At 35.9% G+C, this 23,922-nt stretch overlaps 1 protein-coding gene across 1 annotated transcript in view; it reads right to left on the bottom strand.

The window, feature by feature from the left end:
• Window positions 1-23,922, bottom strand: part of LRP6 (LDL receptor related protein 6) — a 139,527-nt gene that overhangs the window by 113,806 nt on the left and 1,799 nt on the right. Inside the window, exon 2 of the mRNA XM_045829020.1 lies at window positions 4,641-5,034. Within this exon, the coding sequence (XP_045684976.1) occupies window positions 4,641-5,034 (394 nt within the window). The remainder of the gene's footprint in view (window positions 1-4,640; window positions 5,035-23,922) is intronic.

The following is a 23,922-nucleotide window of genomic DNA, read 5'->3' as shown; positions in this document are numbered from 1 at the left end:
TAATTTTCTAGAATTAACAAGTAACAATAAGGATTAAACTTCTAGAAACATCAGTTATAAGCAGGGTAAATTAAAATACAACCACTTCTAGACACAGAAGTATATTTTGAAATATATCAAAAGTTAAGAGATGCTTTTAAACAACCAGGAAAAAATACCTTACAAGGCAACAATAATTAGAAAATAGCAGATTTATTAAAGCAACAAAGTCATAATATCTTCAAAGGACTTAGTCAAAATAAGTCTCACCTATAATTCTACAATCAATTCATTATCATTTCAAAAATGAGGGCAAAATAAATACATTTTCAGATAAAAGCAAAGATTTATTACTAGCAGAACTTTGCTGAAAGAAATATTAAAGAATATACTTTAAGCAGAAGGAAGCGGAAAGTAATGGCAAAATAAGAAACTGGTACAGTGAATAAAATTTAAAAACACAGAATTTATAATATTCTCCTTGAAATAAAGCTGCCATGTTGCATTTTTAAGCATAATTCATTTGCAAAACAAAACGACAATAAAACATAGCTTCAGCAAGATACTTTTCACGAAGAACAAAGCACCACACACAGACTTAGAAAATCTCAATTAAGAATCTGGCTTTCTCTTATCTTATCTTGGCCAAAGGTTTTGGTTTCTTCACCCCAAAGTAAAGGCATTTAGCTAGAAGTTGTGTAACATTCCCAGCCAGCTCTAGATTTTATGGATAGAAAATAGGGTTCCCAAATTACCAAGACATCTTTCAAAACAGAACAAGGTGTGACATAAAACAAGCTCCAATGAGTATATTTTTATAAAATGATTTTAATAACTTCTGTTAAAAAAAAACAAAACTCTCAATTATGTTTTAAATAAACTATTGTAATCAAAGCCATATAGATTTAGAATTCGTAAGCGCCCATGCTAAAATTTACACTGGCTTAGAGAAAGCCTTCTCCCCTAACAATGAAAACAAACAGGATTATAAAAGAAAACATAAAGTCCAGTCACTCAAAAAATATTTATTGAACACCTACTATGTGGCAGGAACTATTGTTGTCATCTGGAATATACCAGTGTAGAAAATACTTTTAAACATACTCAAGATATGACAATTGTATGTGTAAAATTGATAGGGACAGTATAAACCATTCATTTTCCATTGAGTTAGGTCTGCAAGGATTTTAAAGAAGTTCTAGTGTTGTTAGTATTATTCTTAACAATGATAAAAATGTATTTTTAAAACATACAGGTGACCCTTGAATAATACAGGCTTAAACTGCACAGGTTCACTTACACAAGGAATTTTTTCAATAAACTGTAAATATATTTTCTCTCATGATTTTCTTAATAACATTTTCTTTTCTGTAGCTTACTTGATTGTAAGATTAAATAACAAACAAAATTGTTAACTGATTGTTTATGGTATCAGTAAGGCTTCCCGTCAACAGTAGGCTATCAGCAGTTAGGTTTTGGGGGAAGTCAAAAATTATGTGTGCATATTTGACTGCATAGAGGGGCTGGAGCCCCTAACCCCTGTGTTGTTCAAGAATCAACTGTATATTATCCAAAGCTGTTCAGTAGGAATTCACTTCTGACTGAATCACTAAAGTTTAACTCTTTAAAAAATATCCAGAATGATTTGGAATATGAACAGATCCTTAAAAAAATTTAGAAACCTTAGGACTGCTTTATTTGTATTGGAAACAGCAGGTCCTCAGCATCACTAAGATTAGTATAGTCATTATGGAATAGATTAAGGAACTCCATTATTAGGAGCAGTCAGGAATAAAGTAAGGATACTGCTTTCTGTAACTATAGTTGTTCATTTCTGGAACAACTGCTATACACATTTTCCTGTTCCTTATTCTAAACTGTACACTGCCAGTCACTCAAAAAGAAAAAAAAAACAAAACTCAGACTAATAGAGGCCAAATTTAAGGAGGGAAATAAAAATCATCCTTCAGTCTAGGCTAAATGGACTGATTACACAAAGAACTCCATACATCCGAAAGCAGACAGATGTCTGCACTAGTTCCCAGGGCTCAAACAATACTAGTCATTCAATAGCTTTGCTTTTACTAAGCTGATGTGAGAGTGAGCTCAGTCAGCTCTTCTGAACCTCATAACCCAGGATCCAGGAACTCTAATAAAGCCTACATTTTTCCTCAGCACTGTTTTCATGTACTTTCTCTGGAAGAAAACTTCACTTTTCCCCAAAAATAAATGTGGAAATCATTTCTTCCGTTTGATAAGTGATGTACTCAATCTAAAATTACTTTTCCATTAAAATCACAACCCTTAACACAAATCTAAGATAACACAAAAGACAAACTGACAGAATATGTATTTAAATGCATGAGTTTAAAGTAGAATTTTAAATACATTCCATCATGGTAATTCTCAAATGTACATACCATTTGGCTGCATTGTTTTTTTCCAGTTGCATGATTTTAAAAATAACCCCATGACACAAAATAGCAACTCCCCCCCCAAAAAATTTTTTAATTAAGAGAAGTGTTCAGAGGGGATAAATTTACACACACACACTCAACACTAACCATAAAGATCAAAAAATATAGTGATTCTTCATTGAATATCCCTTAGAAGCTTAAATAATACTACTTTCTACCTTCAAAGCACATTATTGTTGATTCTTCTAGTTCCTTCACCAGTTGAATCTCTGGTGAATTCCTGCCTTCAATTCTGGGAAGTATCATGGATAAAAGCCCCAGAAACTCTAATGTCCTTTTTTAATCAAATGGCAAACTTCCTAAAACACTTATAAGACCTGCTTTCTAGAAATAAAGCTCATTAGTTTTACTACTAAGTGATAATGATTCATTTACTAATTAAATTACTAAACCACGAATAATCAAGAGTTGCCTATAAATTCAGCTCCTTTGAATATGTACTGTCACACAATCATTATCACACACAGAAATTATCAAATGCCGCTCGTGAGTTGTGGTAATGGAGTTATTTTATCCACCCAGCTTCATTAACAGCTCTTGTGGCTCCTCTAATTCCTTTACCACTCTTCCCCTCTACATATACTACTATGTAATACAAATAAACATATTTTGAAGAAGGAAAAGTTATCTCTCTCCTAAGTTTCATGTTCTTAGATAGTAAATCCTTAGAGATACCAGCTCTCTCTCGACAAAAGTACAAAAAGCAGAGCTCTGAACATACTAACCATTTCATAATAGATATTTGGGTGAATTTCCATCATCGCCCTTACCATAAGATTGAATTTGTCAAAAAGAACTATTTATCTTTTCATCAAAATGTTACCCTCCAATGATCACCAAAACCCTGTGCGTTCTACCAAGCAGCAACCTCAGAAACATTTCAACACTACCCGAGACTTACAAACTTTGTTGGCAAAACACAGATTACATTTCTCAAAAATATCTTGCAAGTTCTCAACAACCAAATTTGTCAGTCAGTACAAATCACTGCACATCCAACGTCCAACTTCTCCTTGGGACACTCAATTCTTTTACCTACCCCAAGAGCCACTATAATATTTTCTGATGCATTATTAAGTGACCATTTGACTTTAGCAGATATCTTAATGTTCCTCTAAAAAATATAATAACTTTTGTTATATAAACCATGTATATTTGTGTTTTTCAAAACTCCTCATCCTAAAATTTCACTACACTATTGCCCCTGTTTTCTCTTAGAGTCAAACAAGTATTTTCATTTCCCTACAACGTGGCATCATCTTTAACCTTTGTACCAAATAAGGCCTGGTATCAAGACAAAGGAGCAACTATAAACCTGTCTTTCATTTTCTCCAAGTTTTATTACATAATATTAATACATTCCCATTTATAAATACGTTTTGAAGCATTTTGACATACTTGAAAGTCAAAGAAAACAAAATATTAAAAGGTATTTACAAGTTATTTCTCTTTAGATTTTTATCAATTATTAGTAACTCATTTCAGGTTCCTGTTGAGACAGTCATCTATACCTAGCTAAGACAGAGTCTTGTATGACACTGTATTCAACAGAGAAATATCCAGGAATGGTATACGGCAGGATTGAAGCATAGTAATAAAGAAGCATGTGAGGACACAGTTCCAACTTTCTAAGGGGATATTTGGCTTTAAGTTTCCCTTCTCATGTGAAAATAAACCTTTATAGCAAATATATGTTTATCTAACTAGAAAGAAATTATTATTTAACAATTTAATTTTTATTTTTCATTAAATATTGACATTAAATACAGTTTAATATAAAAGACACTACTATCAAAAATGACTATATATATAAAACAAAAGTTGTAAGATGCAGTTATTTTCTATAATCTTGAGCTATCAAATACTACCCTTGTTGAGTCTTCATTACTTCTTCTCTGCCTTATAATTATCCTCTCATAGTTAGAAAAAATAAACAGAGAAGAAAAACCAAGAATTGTAAATATAGCTATACCATAAGTGGCATTAGAAACAAAAAACTATTTACAGAAACACCCTAAAATCACAATATAAATCCCCACATTCAAGTCTACTTGACAAAAAAGCCCAAAGAATATAAAATTTGGTTTTTGCTCTTTGTTTTTTCTTGGGGATGAGAGGGGACTACGCCAGAGAAGAGAAATCAGGAGGAGATGCAATACCCTTTGTACATTACACAAAACTTACCCACTGGAAGGATCTAAGGCAATAGCTCTAGGTTGATCCAACTCTTGCCAAAATAAAACTTTTCGTAAAGATCCATCTAGATTAGAAACTTCAATCCGATTAGTTTCAGAATCTGTCCAGTACAATTTTTCTCCAAGCCAATCGCATGCCAGCCCATCAGGAGACAATAATCCAGAAACGACAACATTCTGTACGCTCTCAGTTTTGTTAAACTCTGTTCGTTTAATGGCTTCTTCGCTGACATCACTCCAGTATATCAAGCCATGACCAAACACAAAGTCCACCGCAGCTGCATCCTCCAAGCCCCCAACTACAATGGTAGCATTCTCTTTGCCATTTGTAGCATCAACCAATCGTAAGTCCCGTCTGTTTGCATAAAGCAACAAAGGGGCCGCTAGAATAAAAAAAGAAAAATATGTAAGTAAATGAAAGGAAATGTATTGGTTCTCATAAATGAGTTCAAATAAATCAGAATCAGGAAACAAATACTATCAAAAAAGAGTAAATATATCTATAGAAGATGGTCTTAAAATCTTTTCACAAACGAAATAATATATTTGCAGCATTTTAAATACAGAAAGTTGCAAGAGAAAATATTAATTCTACCAGGGCTGTCTTGTTAAAATGGTCTGTCAGATGAAATTAAAAAGTTTGGCCATACCAAAAATGGGCAAGAATATGGAGTTACAGGAATGCTCATACTCTACTAGGGCAATGTGAAATGGTACAGCCACCTTAGAAACCAGTTTGGCAGTTTCTTCTTCTTTTTTTTTTCTAAGACATGGTCAAGTTTTTTATAAATATGTTATTTATTTATTTTTAGAGAGAGGGGAAGGAAGGGAAAAAGAGTGGGAGGAAACCATCAATGTGAGAAATATTGGTTGCCTCTCATCTTCACCCCAACATGGGACTGAACCCCAACCCAGGCATGTGCCATGACCAGGAATGGAACCAAAGACCCTGAGCTTTGCAGAACACCTAACCAACTGAACCACACTATTCAGGGCAGTTTGGCAGTTTGTTAAAGGTTAAACATACAACATACCTAAGAAATAAAACCATATGTCAATACCAAGACCTGTACATAAATGTTCATAGCAGCTCATCTGTAATAACCCAAATTGGAATCAACCTAAACATCATCAACAAACTAATGGATGAATGAATTATGATATATTCATATAATAAAAAGTAATAAACTATTTGTACAATATGGGTGAATCACAAAATAATTATGTACAATGAAAGAAGTCAGACAATATATGAATATATATTGCATGACTCCATCTATATAAAATTTTAGAAAATTCAAGTTATTGTGACGAAAAGCAGATCAGTGGTTGTCTGGAAATAGGAGGGAAGGTGAAAAAGAATGGAAGGCAGGGATTATAAAGGGGCATAAGGAAACTTTTGCAGATGATGGCTACAATTATATTGACTATGATGATGGTTCCAGAGATGTATACATATGTCAAAACTTACTACGTTTTATACTTTACACATGCAATTTATTGTACAGCAATTTTATCTCAATAAAACCATTAAATAGTCTGGCAGAGATAGTTCTTAATAGAACTATTTTATTCTCTTTTATATTATTATTATTTTTTAAAGATTTTGTTTATTTATTTTTAGAGAGAGGGGAAGGGAGGGAGAAAGAGAGGGAGAGAAACATCAGTGTGTGGTTGTCTCTCAAGTGCCTCCTACCAGGGACCTCGCCACAACCCAGGCATGTGCCCTGACTGGAAATCGAACCAGCAACCCTTTGCCTGCACTCAATCCACTGAGCTACACCACCCAGGGCTATTCTCTTTTATATTATTATTAGAATGACCTTTGAGTAAGACCTAATACCAAAACTAAATATAAAGCTTATCCTAAATAATATTTAACTTTGAGAAAGCTGAAGCTACTATTATGACTGAAGTAGTACAAATTTTATGGTTTTGTTTTTTTTAAAGTATCTGTTCCAAGTTTCTGACATTTACTTTCCTGGTATCAATAGAAATTAAAGATCTAGAGCACCACTATACAACAGAACTTTCTGTGATGACAGAAAGGTTCTCTTCACTATGCAATGCGGGAGCCACTGGCCACATAAAGATCTGGAGCACTTAAAATGTGACTAGTGTGACTAAGATACTTAATTTTTAATTTCATTTCATCTTAATCCATTAAAATTTAAACAGACAAGTGGTCATATAGCACGGGCTGAGGTGAAGAACACAAAGAGGCAGCAAAAATATAACCAGTTATGATGCAATAATTAACATGATCTTCTCTCACAATTCCTTACTAAACGTTTAAAATGTGTCATCCAAAGCCAAGACCAAGTATCATTTAAAAGCAACCACTCCCTCTTTTTTTAAAACATTTCAAAGGAAAAAGGACACATGGACAACAAGGTGGGGGAGGGGAGGGAGGTATAAGGGGACTAAATAGTAATGGAAAAAATAAAATAAAGATTAAATTTTTAAAAAGAAATTAATTTCAAAAACAAAGTGCTCAAGAAAAAGTACTGTTTAAGCCATCTAGACTCTGGACTCTGGAATCTGGACTCTGTCTGCCAAACGGAGTTATGAAGTCCCATTATTTTCATCTGTAAGTACAACAAATATGAACTTCCCTTCTAAGCTTAAATCCAATTTTCTTAGTCAAATACTAATGAGTAGACCATTTTTTAAAAAGTGACAATGAGTCCTTTATGCTTATTCTACGTATTTACTGCTACTATTTGCAAATTAATAAATGTCCCTCACAGATTTCACTTTTAACTCATTTCAGGCTTTCATACATAGTACTGATTTATCAGTCCCTACACTGCATTATCTTACAATGCGCATCATAACATGGGCCAATTATAAAAATCAGAAAAAAGGTCCCTATCACTTAAGGGTAGAATGCTAAATGCTGCACAGGGCTAAGAAATAACCCCAGTACACTTACAACTTAAAATCCAAGAGAAGTAATAATCTAGTATTTATTGGACACCTTTCTTTATGGCACAATTCTTGGAAAACTGCGTGCCAAATTTGTATATGGCATTATGTAGCAGTTAAATGTCTTTTATGACTTTTAAATCAAATATGAACATTTCTACTAAACACCTTGCCTACAAAATGCAAAGAAACTTTCTGGTCATTTACGGCCTTACTCACTGTACAAGAGAAAAAAGTGTTCCTGTTTAAGTTAGTAGTACTGGTTATAATTAAGGATTACTAAAAGACTGTATGTAAACCTACACATATTAAAAGGCAATCACAACCCTGACCGGTATGGCTCAGTTGGTTGAGTACCACCCAGCAAAGCAAAAGGTCACCAGTTTGATCCCCGGTGAGGGCACAAGTGTTTTCTCTCCCTCTTTTCCTCCCCCTTCTCCACTCACTAAAATAAAATAAATAAAATCTAAAAAAAAAAAATCAATCCTAACTACTATTCTGCTACTTGAATATTTCTACAATACTGTCACTAATGTCTATTCAGTATTGAGATAGCTAAAAGGTGTAATTCAATCTGCAGTACTGTTTTTGTAAGTTTAATTTTTATTGTATTTTTCCATTGCCATTTATCCTCCTTATACCCACTTTCACCTCCACACATCTCTTCCCTCCAGCAACATGGTTTTAATCTACTAAAGAAATACACTGGACCCACAGACACTTGCCCCTAGTTATAGCACATATGCACTCAGTATCTTCCAATCCAAAGAAGTTAGTTCTGACTTCTTAACAACCAAATAACCCAAACAGCCACCATTGTCTATTTAGTGGAACCTACCTGGGTATGTAAGAATCTTTATTTTCCTTTATTAACTTCCTAACAAACTTTCACTAGTAGCCTTTCTAAATTTTTTTCTGCATTCCTAAAGACAACTTTCATGCTTTGAATCATTCATTCTCAGATCACCTCGACATAATCAGTAAAGCAGGAAACAAGGTAAATGTCTTCCATCCTGAACATCTTTATTAAATAAACTCCTCAAAAATCTTTCTGTATCCCACCCAATCCTCCTTTAACTTGTCCTCAAGTGTCAAATGACAAGCTGTCTTTCCTCCTTTCTAAGATTAAGCAATACTTTTGGTTCAGCCTCCCTACCTCTACTCTGCAACTCTGCTCTTATCAACTGTTTTCTATGTCTTGTATCTTTAACGGCCCCTGCCAGGTGCCTGCTATCAAAAAAACTTTGTTTTGCGTTGGCTGGTGTGGCTCAGTGAATTGAGCACCGGCCTGCAAACTGCAAACCGAAGGGTCGGCAGTTGATTCCCAGTCAGGGCACATGCCTGGATTGTGGACCAGGTCCCCAGAGGAGGCTGCGTGAAAGGAAAGCACACATTGATGTTTCTCTCTCTCTCACACCCTCCCTTTCCCTCTGCCTAAAAAATAAATAAATAAAATCTTAAAAACAAACAAACAAAAAAAACCTTTGTTTTGATGACCCTAACCTTGCTATAACTAGTAGCATAATTTTATTTCTCCTAACCACAAAACTTACATATTGGTATACATTTCATACCACCATCCATTACCTATTAACCCTTAGCCTAACTTCCTATCCATCACTCAACTGTCTCTGCTTTCTCCAAGTCTTCTTAACCAAATCCAGTGGCCAAATCTAATTTCTGACCTTTCTGCAGCATTCAATATGGGTATGTTGTATCCTTACCTATGTACAGTATACTATTATTCTTGTTTTACTGGTGATACTTTGCCTGCCTTTTAGTTTCGAATCTTCCAACTCCCAAATATAGGTATCCCCAAGATTCTCTGTTGTTACTCAAATAAGAGAATATAGAAAATTATTCAAGTTCACCAGGTCAACAAGCAACTCTATTCATGTAATTTACAAATCATCATCTCCAGTCTAACCTTCAGTTCTGTACCTGTAACTTCTTGTTGGCCATCACTTCCTGCCATTAATTTAAAATTCACTACCTTCACCCAATACCCCCCCAAAAAAATCCCTCAAGGGTCAATGATACCACAATTTTCCTAATTTCATTAGTCTACCTTAGAGCAGTCTTTGACACCTCCCTTCCCACCCACCCCCAGTCTGCTAATTACTGCCATGTTGATTCTTCTTTAACATGTCCTTAAATCTGCCTCTTTTTTTCCATTTTTAGTACCACTATCCTACTCTAGATCTTCATGACCTTATACCTAATCTACCCTAATGTAAGTAATCTCAACACACTTCCTTCCCTTTTCTACTTCCAATACTTCAACTCTATCCAACTCAAAAAGCTTTCTGATGAAATTTGCCTAAAATAAAAAGCCTCGATACCTTAGGCGACTGTACCTATGACTCTACCTTACCTATTACAGTCTCTCCATCATACAAACTGGTTTTGAACACATCGTATTCCATTGCTCCAGTGTATTCATTTTCCTGCCCACTCCATACTTTTCTCTCGTTATTCTAGCAAGCAATCCTTTATGGCCAGATTCAAATCTTATCTATTCCATGAATCTTTCCAATTGCCTTGGCTTTCCTCCTTTGAGCCCGTAGGTTCTTTACCACGTTTCTGATATAACCATTTTTAAAAGTGTATTTCCTATTTCAACTAGGATCTACGCCCTTGGAAACAGAAGCCACATCTTATAACTAATTTTATCCCCAATCCCTCGAGCAGTTCACTGAAGAATAATACGGTAAGCATTAACTAAAATTAAAAAGAAATTTCCCAGAACCTGATCTAAAATTATTATTTGTCAAAAACCCAAAAGGATTATACATTAAGTACTGGCCGAGTACTCACAAATACCCATTACTTACCCACTAAATTGGTTTGGCCAAAGTTAGTCAGGCTTCTCTCTTCCCCACAGACTCCTAAAATTTGGCTAGCTCTAAGCTCAAACAAGCCAATGAAGAATTCTTAATCCTGTCTTAAGGATTCGTTCTGAGTATCACCTGACCACTGAAAAAGCTATCTGTTAAACGGCCCTTGTCCTGTCACCTGCTAACCCTCACCTGCCTGTCCCACTCTCCCACAAAGATCCTGCGGGCACTATTCACTTCTACTATAAGAGAAAAGCCTTCTTTGTGTTTGATTTTCAAATACCTGCATATCTCGTGGCCACAGCATTCTCCCTAAAGCAGTAGTCTTTTCGAATAAAACCTCTCCCTAAGTAAGGATTTATTTTTAAAATCTCTATGGTGACTGACTTGGATGCGGACTGGGCTTCACCTATGGATCCGCACCACTCCCACCTCAATAATGTCACTTTGTGAGTCAATTAAACTCCTCTCCTGCTCAGGAGGGACCGTTCCTTAAGTTCAACTCATAAAACAGTGCTCCATCTTGTCTACAGCAACATGGTAAGGAGTTACTTTGATATTTTCAAGCAAAGTAACTTTTTTTGGCTGAGTAGAGAATCACACCCTGACTAAAGTGAGAATATTCCCAGCTCTTCTGTGAGGCCTCTTCTATTTTCCCTTGACTCCTCACATGGGAATAGTCCTCTTGCCCAGGTCCTTTAAATTCTTGTCTCTGACTTAATTATCTAATCCCACAGATAACGCTCACTCTAGTGGGTGCCCTCCCTCTTCTTCTTCCACTGACTGCGCACTTCACCTTTACAGAACTACTTCAAGTTCAGTATCTTCAAAACTGGCAAAATTTTTCTAAAGACAATTTAGAACTTCAGTGTCCTCCTTGGGAAACTCGGAAACTTCCAAAACTGTTTTAGGGAAAACCTCTCCTTTCCCATCACTCTCTGCTCTTCCTTCCTCCATTTTACCACCCACGACCTTCCTGTCAGCTCCTGTGAATCCTTAATCTATCCTCTTTTAATACCCAGCCTCCACCATCCTATATCCACCCATCACACCTTTCCCTTCCTACCTAACTCATCTGCCTGTAGTGATTTGAGCTTTAAGACTCCCTTTTCTTCCTTTTCCCCACTAGGGACTCATTAAGAGCTCAGGGGCCTGAATTTAAGAAAAAGAAAAAAAAATTGGAAACAGGCTATATCTTTTATCTACTCAAATGAGCTTTAGACACACCCAGACAGTCCTTGGTCTCTCTTTGTTCGCTCACTGAAAATTTAGTCCACAACCTCCATAAGACTATCCATCAAAGCAAAGATAATCTTAAAGGTCTCTTCCACAAACATCATTGAGTACACTTCAGCACTAATTGACTGAGCAGGAAACACAATTAAGATAAGGAAAAAAATAAAGGTAAAGAAAGTGAGCTGTAAATTTCAAACTGAAGCTGTAAGCTCTCTACCTTTGTCTATATGTATGTTTTCATATGTTATGTATATAAAAAGTTTTCCTATCTCTAGGCAGCATTCCTAGTGTAAGAGGGTGCAGCCAGGGGGCCCAAAAAGAAGGATTTGTAATGAGGTCCAGAACTCAGGGTGTCCAGGAAATATTAAAAATATAGCATGTCCTTACCCCCACAAGTCTGAACTGGGAGATGGGACACATGGAGCACAGCCATTGAGAACTGTTTTGCATAGCAACAGTTTTGCAGAAAACCTCTAGAACAGTTACTTAACATATCTATAACCTTTAACTGGTCTCACAGGTATGTTAAATAGCTGTGGCCATGCTTTGAGCCAGGGAGATGGGAGCGACTTTCACCCAAGATGTAACTGGGAGGCAACTCTCCCTGGCTGGTAAGGCCTGCGTAAGAGCTTAGAGATGATTGGCTCCACACCACAGGGACTTACTATGTGCCTGCCTGGACTTACTATGGCAGCCCAGAAAAGCTGGAAAATACAGGAATGCTAGCAGGTGGGAATGCTGACAGGTGTAGCCGACTGTGAGAGGAGTCAGAAATGGGGCTGCAGAAAAAGACTAGAGTAGGGATTTAAACCCAGATGCGGCAGCCATGACAGGAAGAACCACGCAGCTTAGAATGCCGGAAAGCAAGATGTAGCAGCGATGCAGAGCTCTTTCTTAGCAGTTTGGAAGAATGCAAGGGAGGTGCTGCAGGAAGGAAAAGGGTGAAAGGACTCCTGGCTAGTGGGCCATGAGGAGGTGCCATGTGGTTTTGGATTAAGAACTGGAGATTCCGGTGACATAGCCAATGGTGCTGGGAACCGAAGGAGAACTGCCAGCCAAGCACGATTACTGGGAAGAACCAGGGGCTGCCTGAGCCACGGACTTCTATTTCTTTTCCTAATAGGCCCCTGACAGGTTTACTGATAGAATAAACTAGCATAATTTGTAGTTAGCATAATTCTGACAAACTTTATTTCAACAGTAATAAGCAAACATAGAAACAGGTCCCAAAATCTTTTACTAACTTAAAAACTCACACTTATGCTAAGTTAATTCACAGATAGTAATTAAATACCTAGGTTATTTCAAAGTAAGATAGAACACTGAAACATATAAGCATTCCAATTTTATACAGTTTTTTGCCTCTTGTTTTTATGGTACCAAAGCTATATATAGTTGAGTCTATTAATGAACATACTCATTTCTCCAACATTGAGAAGATGTACTATCAGAAAGTGTATGGCTATAAAAAGTTGTAAGATGTGTATATTCACATGCTTGGTCAGTCTACTGGCGTGTGACAGTTCACAACTATCTACCTCATAGTTTTCTCTGCAAAATAGTCAATACTGTAATTGTAAGTTCTAATTTTATGTAGAGACTCTACTAAAAGAAATAATTACAGAAAAGAACAACCTGTATGCAAAGTATGTAGGATGTGTTTTTAATTAAAACACACACACACACACACACACACCAGTCCTAAAGTAAAATGACTAATTCCTCCAGAGTGAGAAGAGGAAAATGTAGGACAAAACTTAATGAATATAGAAAACTATAAAGAGTTCATGAAAAAGAAATTTTGTTTGTTGTGGTAACAGCCAGCTAAAATTCGATAGGCTTATTTGTAAGATTTTCAAAAAGCACTTGAGTATCAAACATTACACTGATGTAAAATTGAGTAATCTCCTTGTAAGACAAAATACGTTATCAGAATTTCCTGTGCTTGATGTTGACTTTATCATGTCTTAATAATAGTCAACAACAGTCAACAAACTGTCTATGACAGATGTCCCATATGATTATAATGGAGCTAAATTAAATCCTGACTGGTATGGTTCAGCCGGTTGGAACGCAGTCCCATACAACAAAAGGTTGCAAGTTCAATTCCCAGGCACAGCACATGCCTAGGTTGTGGGTTCAGTCCCTCATCGAGGTGCTTAGTAGAGGCAACCAACCCATGTTTCTCTCTCACACAGATGTTTCTCTCCCTCTCTATTCTCCCTCCCCCTCTCTTTAAAATCAGTACGTTCTCAGGTGAGGATTTATACACACACACACACACATATATATAACAGAGCTGAGTAATTTCTATCACTTAGTGACATCATAGCCATCATAACATCATGCTACAATGCATTACATGTTTGTGGTGTGCTGGTATAAACGTATCTGCAGCCCTGCTAGTCATATAAAAGTATAGCACATATAATCATGTACAGCACGTAATACTACATAATGATAATAAATGACTGTTAATGGCTTATGTTTTTACTATACTATACTTTTTATTATTTTAGACCGGACCTGTCTACTTATTTTTAAAAAAGCTGGCTGTAAAACAGGATGCTGAGTTATACAAGCAGCAGCCTCATACATGGTTTACCATGTCTTGATTGTATAATTTCCTCTTGTGATTGATTTAATCTCACGTTATTTTGAACAACATGCTATACAGACTTACAGACTAGGAGCAATAGGCTATACCAGCAATTTTCAACCTTTTTCATCTCAGGGCACACATAAACTAATTACTAAAATTCTACAACACACCAAAAACATAACTTTTACCAATCTGACAAAAATTAGGTGTAATTTTGATTCATTCATATCAGACGGCTATTTTGTGTTGGCTGCTGTCATTTTTTTATTTGACAATCTAAAGGAAAAGAGGTCAGTGCCCCTGACTACAAAGTCAGGTAATGCATTTTTTAAAAATTCTTGCAGCACACCAGTTGAAAGTCCCTGGGCTATACCATTTAGCTTAGGTGTGCAATAGGCTGTACCATCTAGGTTTGTGTAAGTACACTCTATGATGTTGACACAATGGAATAATCTCCTAATGATGCATTTCTCAAAACATATCCCCATCGTTAAGCAGAGCGTAACTGTACTTAAATAAACAAAGTCTTCTCATATCCTTTGAAAGAGGTAAGGTTCTTTACCATCATGTTCCTCCCTATGTAAACTTTAAAAAAAGATTTCTGACAGTTTGGTTACATAAGTAGCCATGTACTTTTTTCTCATCAACCTATAATAATATTTAATCAAGTTTTCAAACCTCTTGACTTGTGACATTCTGTCTTTTCAAAATCAAATCCAAAATAATGTCTTTTGCACCTACAATTGTCTCTGAAATATCCCAGGGGTCCCTTGAGGTTCACAAAGATTTATTCTTTCACTTGGTAAAAAGAGAGTGTTAAAACTAGTTAGGTTTATTTGATCAATCTTAAGATTTACATGGGAAGCACTGTCAAATCAGAAGAGATGTTATCCTCCCCTAGGTTAAATCTGTATGGGTAAAATATTAATATGATTATTTCAGAAACTGTATGTAGTTCCTAGAAATTTATCAATACTCTCACTGTCCATGTTTCTAATTATCACGAGTCCCAGCGCTGCTCTGCCTAATATTAGACCACAGTATAGTATCGCAAGTCATAATTTCAGTTATGCTTTTCATAACTTCAATGATATTTTTATGTTAACGTGGTCACAATTTGACTTAATTTGAATACAGTATATTTTAGATAGCTAATGGTTCTCAACTGGGGATTCACATCCCTTACTCTAAGGAATTTTATTATAGAAATGTTTAGGACTAATTCCAGACTCACTCTTCTTTAAAACAAGGTTAATCACTATATTTTATCTAAAACTGCTTTGATTGATTTGATCTTAGATTCTATGTCACAAAAACCAAACTTTCTTGTCAATTGTAATTTTGTATAAAAATGTCCCATCAGATCTTTCAATTTTTAAATTATCACTAATAAGTTAATCATGTCCATGTTAAGTCTTCTGTCATCGATAGGCAGTTTTTTTGCTTTATTCTGATGATTTCTTGAAAGGACTTACATATGAGCTATAGATCAACAAAAAAAGGACCGCTGAAAAATGACTACACCAGGTACTCGGGCACAAGCTTCTGATGGACTCACTGAAATATCTTTGAGGCTATACCAGTGGATTGACTCAGGATTTCAAAAAAGCTGTAAGAAAAACAGATGGACTCATGAGACTGATAACCCACATCCAGCAGAACAAAATTAATTACATAGGACTGAATAAACTGATGAAGGATGATTCTGAGTTTTGTTTAAAATATTGCTGATGCTTTAATGTCCTGGTTTTTGGGGGGTGTTTTTGTTGTTGTTTTTGATATAAGGAACTCCTCTTTTTCTTACGCTATCTATAACATTAACAATTTAAGCTTCTGTGATCAGAAATAAAACTTATCTTTTTCTCCCTGACTCCTCCATAATTCAAAGATTCTTTTGAGTATTTATATTTTCATGGCAGTACAGTTATTTGCATAGGTTCAGTAAGAGTCTGTCCTAGTTGGAAACACTGGTTATGCAACCAAAGTTTGATTGGAAGGGCATATTTGAAAGTGGTGCCCATTTAATCAAATACAACCAGACACCTTTAAGGAGCTATGGTTGACTTTACAAAGCCAATGCTTACTTACAGTCCCAATGGGAAAACTGGACAGGCACCCAGCTTAGACTTCCCAGCCTTACAGGTGAAATAAACAAGGTCACTTCTGGGCAGGCCCAAGAACCCTAAGATATTTTGGGAACCTAAAGAATTCACCCAAATTGATAGGTAGTGCAAGTGAAACCTGACAGTGAATTCTTAGCTTCGCTTCCTGGTTTCAATAGCCTTTTAAAAGTCCAACCCAAGATTCCTTATAAAAACTTTCAGCAAAGCAAACGTTAAAGACCTACCTCTACATAAATAATCAGGCCAAATCTAATGAGACCAACTTTGCAATTGTGAAGTTATTTTATCCCCTTGTGGTCTAAATGTTTTTGTTCACTCCCTATCAAATTCACATATTGAAATCCTACCCCTCCTGTAATAGTATTAGGAGGTAGGATCTTTGGTAGGTGATTAGGATTAGATAAAGAGGGTGGAGTCCTCATGAATAGGATTAGTATCCTTTTGAGAGTTAAGAAAGAGCTTGCATCCTCCCTTTGCTCTCCACCTTGTGAGGACACAGAGAGCTCAAAACAGAAGTGGGTCCTCACTAGAACCTGGCCATTCTGGCACCCTGATCTTGGACTTCCAGATGTAAGAAATAAATTTCCATTATTTATAAGCCACCTAGTCTATACAATTTTTGTTATAGCAACAATATATCCCTAATAATAACAACATTTTTTAAACAGTTTTTGTTTTAAACAACAGGGAGACTGACCTAGTGCTCACAATTGCCCATTACTTACCCACTGACTTGGCTTGACCAAACTTTAGTCAGGCTTTTCTCCCCTAAACTTCGGCTTGCTGTAAGTTTAAGCTAGTACATATAGAATGTATTCCCTTAACAGTTCATTTCAAACATAAGCTGGCCACAGGAAATAAAAGATTCCAGTTAAGTATCCTGACATGCAATCTGCTCACCCCTACCAACTTGGCGCACTCTTCTACAAAATTCCTACTAGCCCTGCTTACCCTTCTCTATAAAAGGAGTCTTTTTGTGTTTGATTTTGAGATGCCTAGATCTGGCGTTCAGAGCATTTTCCCTACTGCAATAATCCTTTTGAATAAAAGTCTCTCCTTACCTAAATCCAGATGTGTTTTTATTTAACAATGCTATGACAAGACACCTATTTGCAAACTCCAAAATTATACTAACATTTATTTTCCTCTATCAAAAGTGACTGGTATTGCCCTTGCAAGTGTGGCTTGGTTGGAGCATTGTCCTGTAACTAAAATGTCACTGTTCGATTCCTGGTCAGGTCACATACTCAGGTTGCGGATTCCAACCCCAGTAGGGGCAAGTACAAGAAGGTACAAGAAGTACAAGAAACATCAACCAATTGATGTTTCTCTCCTCCCTCCCCAAAGCAATGAAAATACAGTATCCTCGGGTGAAGAGAAAAACAAAAAGGAAAAAAGTAGTATCATTTTCAAAACCATAGTAAGACCCACATAAAATTAGGTACATTGAGAAAGCACTGCACATAAAATTACTGTCCAGACCAGCAATCTGGCCTTAGGTTAGTCATTAGCCAGTCATCTTTCTAATTTATAAAATGAGTAAGTTAGGCCAGGTAATTTCTAATATACCTTCTGTCCTAGGTATGAATTTGGTAAAAAGGTTTAATGGGGACAGGGCTATTCATAAGTCAATACACAGAAATGAGATGCTGGTGAACTACAGAGTGCTTCTCCAGCAGAAAAACAGGAACATTTTTTAAGCCTATTTCTATAACTTCAAAAACAGATTTAAACAGTAATTTCTCAAGATAAAAGTTTCAATGATCAAACACACACTCATTCAAAAGTACTTCATATATCCACACAATGGAATATTATTCAGCCATAAAAGTGAATAAAGTATTGATGCATGCTATAACATGGATGAACCTTGAAAACATTATGCAAAGTGAAAGTAGCCAGATACAAAAGACTACATATGGTATGATTCCATTTATATGAAATGTTCAGAATAGGTAAATCCATAGAGACAGAAAGTAGATTAGTGGTTACCAGAGATTGGGGACAAGGGGAAATGGGAAGTGACTGCTAAGGGGCACTGAGTTTCTTTTGGAGGTGATGAAAACGTTCTGGAATTAGACAGTGGTGATGGTTGTATAACCTTGCAAATATACTAAAACCAAAGAACTGGACACTTTAATATGAACTTTATGGCATGTGAATTATGTATTTTTAAAAAAACTGGATTAGAAATGTACTTGAGCACATTATAATATCACCAATGCAATATTAATATACTAATACCAGAAAATGTTACATAATCCACATTTCAAATTCAACCTCAGTTATAAACATGATTTATTTCTATTAGTATGATTAGTTGTGCTTTAAAAAAAACTTTATAGTAGTTACAAATTTATAACTTAAGATTGTATAAATATTACAAAAATTCACATCTTTTTACAGTGCTTTAAATATAAAACTTGAATACCTAATATGTGCAAAGCTCTGGTACATCATGGTATATGAAGGAAAAAAAATCCATTCTTGAAACACTTTTTACCTAACAAAGGGCTGTTGTCTTCAGCTGGCATAAATCAAGAAACTGTTACAAAGAAATACCATGTAATATGTAGCTAAGAGTTCACCTTAATGAGTTCAGCTGTTAGCTTTCTCAGACTTGCGAAATACAGTTGATATATGGACACACATAAATTACACCTCCAATAAAGCTGGCCAATAAGGAGGAAGATTCTTATCCCTAAATCCTTTACTTGACAAGGTTTTGGTCCAGGAATGATAAGTGATGACTAACCAAGGCCATTAGAGAAAATGGTCTCCTGATCAAATATACATTACTTGATAAAGGTACAGTTTTCCAATATTTGGGTGACTACTTTCTTGAAAAACAGGACTACTGTTGACCACATTCACCTCTGCATTTTTTTTTTTTTTACCAAGAATCTGATCACCCTGGCTGGCATAGCTCAGTGGATTGAGCGCGGGCTGCGAACCAGGCATCACAGGTTCGATTCCCAGTCAGGGCACATGCCTAGGTTGCAGGCCATAACCCCCAGCAACCATACATTGATGTCTCTCTCTTTCTCTCTCTCCCCCACCCCTTCCCTCTAAAATAAATAAGTCTTAAAAAAAGAATCTGATCAATAACTTTAGGCCTACTGTCAATAAATAACTTAAAATTTCACTTTTTTTTGCCTGAAAATATGATTTTATTTTGCATCTCCAATCTCTGGCCTTTCCAAGCAAGATATAACAGAAACAAAAAAGAGCAAGTCATATCACAGCTACCAGGATCACAGCACTGAGCACCAGCAATTTTCGCCACATGGAGCCCAGGCACATTTTAGTATTTCCCAGTCCCGTATCTGAATGTCATGCACCTTTTGTGAGGCTAACACAAGCTTGAAAAACAAAGTGTATCCTAATATCAGGCAACACTGTTTTCCTTGAATGATGAATTATATTTAAAATGAATAATTTCAAGGATAAGTATCCTAATCTTAGGTTGCCTAGTACATATATTTGACTAAATGTCAAAATTATTCACATAGAGAAGTGTTCTCTTCATTAAGATGGACTCATTTTACAGAAGATACACAAATGGTGAAACATGCAATACAGGAACTCAATATAACCTTTACCTATCCTATAGAGAAAAGTCCATCAACTGAATAACTTTAATTATTATAAACAAATAATAAAATTTCTCAATTAGACAATGTTTTGATAAAATTATTTTGCCTACACAGAGTTACAATCCTTTAGAATGTAAAAAAAATTTAGTAGGTAGTGGTCATCTTGTTTATATAAAACAAAATAGAAAATATCAGAAGAGTCAAAAAGGTTAAAAAACTGCTGACCTAAAATTATTGACTACCTAAAACAGTGCTTGACACTTAAATGTTTTCCTGAGAATATTGCTTTCAATTTAACCATGTTAATAATAGCAACCAATTATCTGAAGTCTACTCTTGACTGTGCACTGTACTATCCATTTACAAATATTATTTCATTGATTCCCACAGTCATCCTGTAATGTATTCCTACCTGACAGTAGAGGAAACTAAAGCTAAGTAATTTGTCCAAGGTTACATGAAGTAATAGAAGATTTGAACTTGGTTTGTTTGTCAACAAAGCCCATGCCTTTCTAACATAGTGTACCCCTTTATAATCTTCTCTGAATATATAAATTTGCAATAAAATTTCTATGATGGAAATGGATTTTCTCATAGTTACCTGTGGCCTAAACAGAACTGTAACCTGTGCTGTTTTTCTATTATGTTCAAATTATAAGTTCACATAAATGGTTTCCATTTATATACCTCTCTACAGAATCTTTTTTGATAGTCAAAAAGAAGAGTCATTTCTGATAACCAAAGCATGCATAACTATATGAAAATAGTATTTCAGTTGAGCAAATAGAAAAACCTCCAATTAAAGCAAAACAAAAACAAAAAACTGAACCAGGGGAACTGTATATGACATTGTCATCAAGTATCAATTCACATGAATCAACCCAATGCCTGAAGAGTTATCTAGTCAAGGTTCCCTTCAAGTGTGTTGCTTGGAACAAAGGGTCAGCAGAATGTTAAAAGAATGTGAAAAAAAGTCATTGTCAAGTTTGAGAAATAGTGGGTTAAACAAAGTTATTAAGATGGTCTTTCTGCCTGGGGATGTCTGAGTCCTTAATGTGCAAATATAAATTATGATCTCCAAAAGAAAGTTCCATTATCCTAATAAAGATAAGGTGTACAGAGATTAAGTGACTTATCCAAGGTCACACAGCTAACTAATGGCAAACTTAGAATGAGAACCTAATTCTTTTGACTCCCACTCCAAAATGTATTCTGCCTCCCCAAGACTACATCATACCTGGTAATATTGTTTTTTAAAGGTGTTATTTTTTTATTTTTAGAGAGAGGTGAAGGGAGGAAGAGAGAGAAATATCAATGTGTGGTTGCCTCTCACGTTGCCCCCACTGGGGACCTGACCTGCAATCCAGGCATGTGCCCTGACTGGGAAGTGAACTGGCAACCCTTTGATTCACAGCCCATGCTCAATCCACTGAGTTATACTAGCCAGGGTTCTGGTATTATTTTTAAAAATTTTTACAAGGGTCAGTTCTATAAAAATATAACTTGGGAAACCATGTCTCTTGTCCTAACATATTTACCACCACCCCACCGAAATAAGTAGCAAAGAATTTTTATAAAACAAAAAGCCTCCTCAAAGAAAGCTGGGACATGGTATTTACAGATTACACACACTAACAATACTGCAAAACATATATTCTTATAAAAATATTCCCTCTAGATCATCAGAGATATAATCTTTTTCTAATCAGTACCTGGATGGAATTAAGAGAATGGTAAAAAATGACAACTTAGATTGTGAGGTCCATCAGAGCAGCAACCATGTCTATTTTGCTCACAAATATACCAGAGCCCTAGGATACAGTAGGTATTCCATATACTCAGGGTGAGGCAAAATCAGGTTTACCGTTGTATGGGAATACAATAATTAATAAATAATAAAACAAGAATAAATTCTGTTTCACATACTCATAACTGTAAACCTACTTTTGCCCCACCCTGTATTTGCTTAAAGAATGAAAAATAAATCCCTGCTCTACCATTAATTAGCATTAGGCTATTGCTCAAATTATAATCTCTGACTCCTAGTTTCCCCACTTGCAAATAAAGTGGTTAGACCAAAATGATCAAGATCTCTTCTACCTTTAAGCATTCATGAATCTTACACAAATTAAGTCTCAAAATCTCCAGCATTTGTGGCCATGTCCACAGTCAAAAAATTACAACAAAAAAATGACACTGGCAGGTCACTTTGTAACCGAAAGCAGGTCTGTCCATCTGCCTGCCTCTTCAAAAGCCAATACATGAGAGGCAGGTGCTGATGTAAAGAAAATTGGTTTATTTCTGAGTGCTGACAACCTGGAAGATGGGGGACTCATGTCCTAAAGTTCACCTTCTAGGAAGTTGGGAGACTCTTGTCTCAAAGCCCATCTTAACATCTCAGTGCAGGCAGAGGTTTTTATAAGGAGGGAGAGGGGAGCAGAACAAAGATCAAGGGAGGGGGCTGAAAAGTTCTCTTCGTGCAGATGAGCATAGTCCATTCCAACAAGGCAAGTGACGGTCTGGTGTGCATCATCCTGGTTTAGTCATCCTGGCTCCACGGCTGAAGGTCAGCAAATCTCCTGGCGGTGGGATGCCTGAAGATTGGAGTCTGTATCCTTTTAAGTTAGTTCCTGGGATTCTTATATAAACATGCTATTTATCTACAAGCCACATATTAGAGTCAGCACTTAACAGAAACAATGTAAAAAGAATGGTGAAGTGGGTTTCAATCCCCACTATTACTTCATACTCATTACTTCATTTAATATGCCCAATAAAACGGCAAATTAGAGCAATATTACTACCTATATTTTGCAGGTAAAGACATTGAGGCCCAGAGAAACTGACTAGACCAGAAACACAAAGTTATTAAGTAGTGAAATGTGGAATTTAAACCCAAAATTTTAGTATTGAAATCTCCAATTCTTTCCATTCACCTCCAGTGACACGGACAGAAATGCAGCCTAGATGATGACTGTATTACTTCCCAACTTTCAGCTATTGATGTAACAGAGATACAGGACAAAAGTTGTCCAAACTCTCTCATCATCCCATCTTCCCAATGTTAAAGCTCCGACTTTTCTGTAAAGAAAAACGTCTTTTAAACGTCTTTTTTTTAAAACATTTTATTTCTTTTTAGAGAGAGGGGAAGGAAGAGAAATATCACTGCAAGAGACAGACAGATGTGAGAGGAAAACATGAATCAGGTGCCTCTAGTATGCACCCCACCTAGAGACCAAACCCACAACCCGGCATGTGTCCGGACAGGGGATCTAACCGGGCGACCTTTCACTTTGAGGGACAATGCCCAACCTAGCCACACTGCTCAGGGCAGAAAAATGTCCTTAATTCAACAAATTAATCACATTTTTCTCCTTGGAGCCTAAGGTTAACTAATATCACTATTACAACAGAAGATGACATTTTCAAAGAATGAAAAGAATCTAAATTATGAATAAAAATCTTCCACATCAAAAGGCAGTTTTAGTTCAAATAATATGTATTCACAGTCAAGTGCTGTTAAATTCAAATACCATTATTATGCTACATTTAAAATGAAAACTCCACTTAGTGGAAATGAGGCCATTTAAACCATTAACTGTTAGGTCTTGTTACAATACTACCACACTTCAAAAATATTAATTCAAATGCAACTTCTCTTAATTCTGGTAATGAACAAACCCACCTCTAGGCCAAACTTGGTGTTAAAATAAACTAATGGCATTTACATCACAGGATCCCCCTCCAAGAAATACAGTTGGGCAACCAGAAGCATCCTGGGTTATAGATTTAGATTTCCCCAAGACTTTAACCTCTCAGCAGACTCCCATATTTGTTAACATTATTAACTCTGTCTTAAAATATCTACATATGTGATGTCAAATATAATTGTTTCTCACAGCTATGGCAAAACCCCTTTCAATAGGGAGTATACTATACTAGACATACA

This window comes from Phyllostomus hastatus, unplaced genomic scaffold (assembly GCF_019186645.2).
Source record: "Phyllostomus hastatus isolate PE091 unplaced genomic scaffold, TTU_PhHast_1.1 phas_scaffold_93, whole genome shotgun sequence".
NCBI lineage: Eukaryota > Metazoa > Chordata > Mammalia > Chiroptera > Phyllostomidae > Phyllostomus > Phyllostomus hastatus.
Note: the sequence above shows the minus strand (reverse complement) of the source record. Positions and strands in the feature narration are given on the sequence as shown.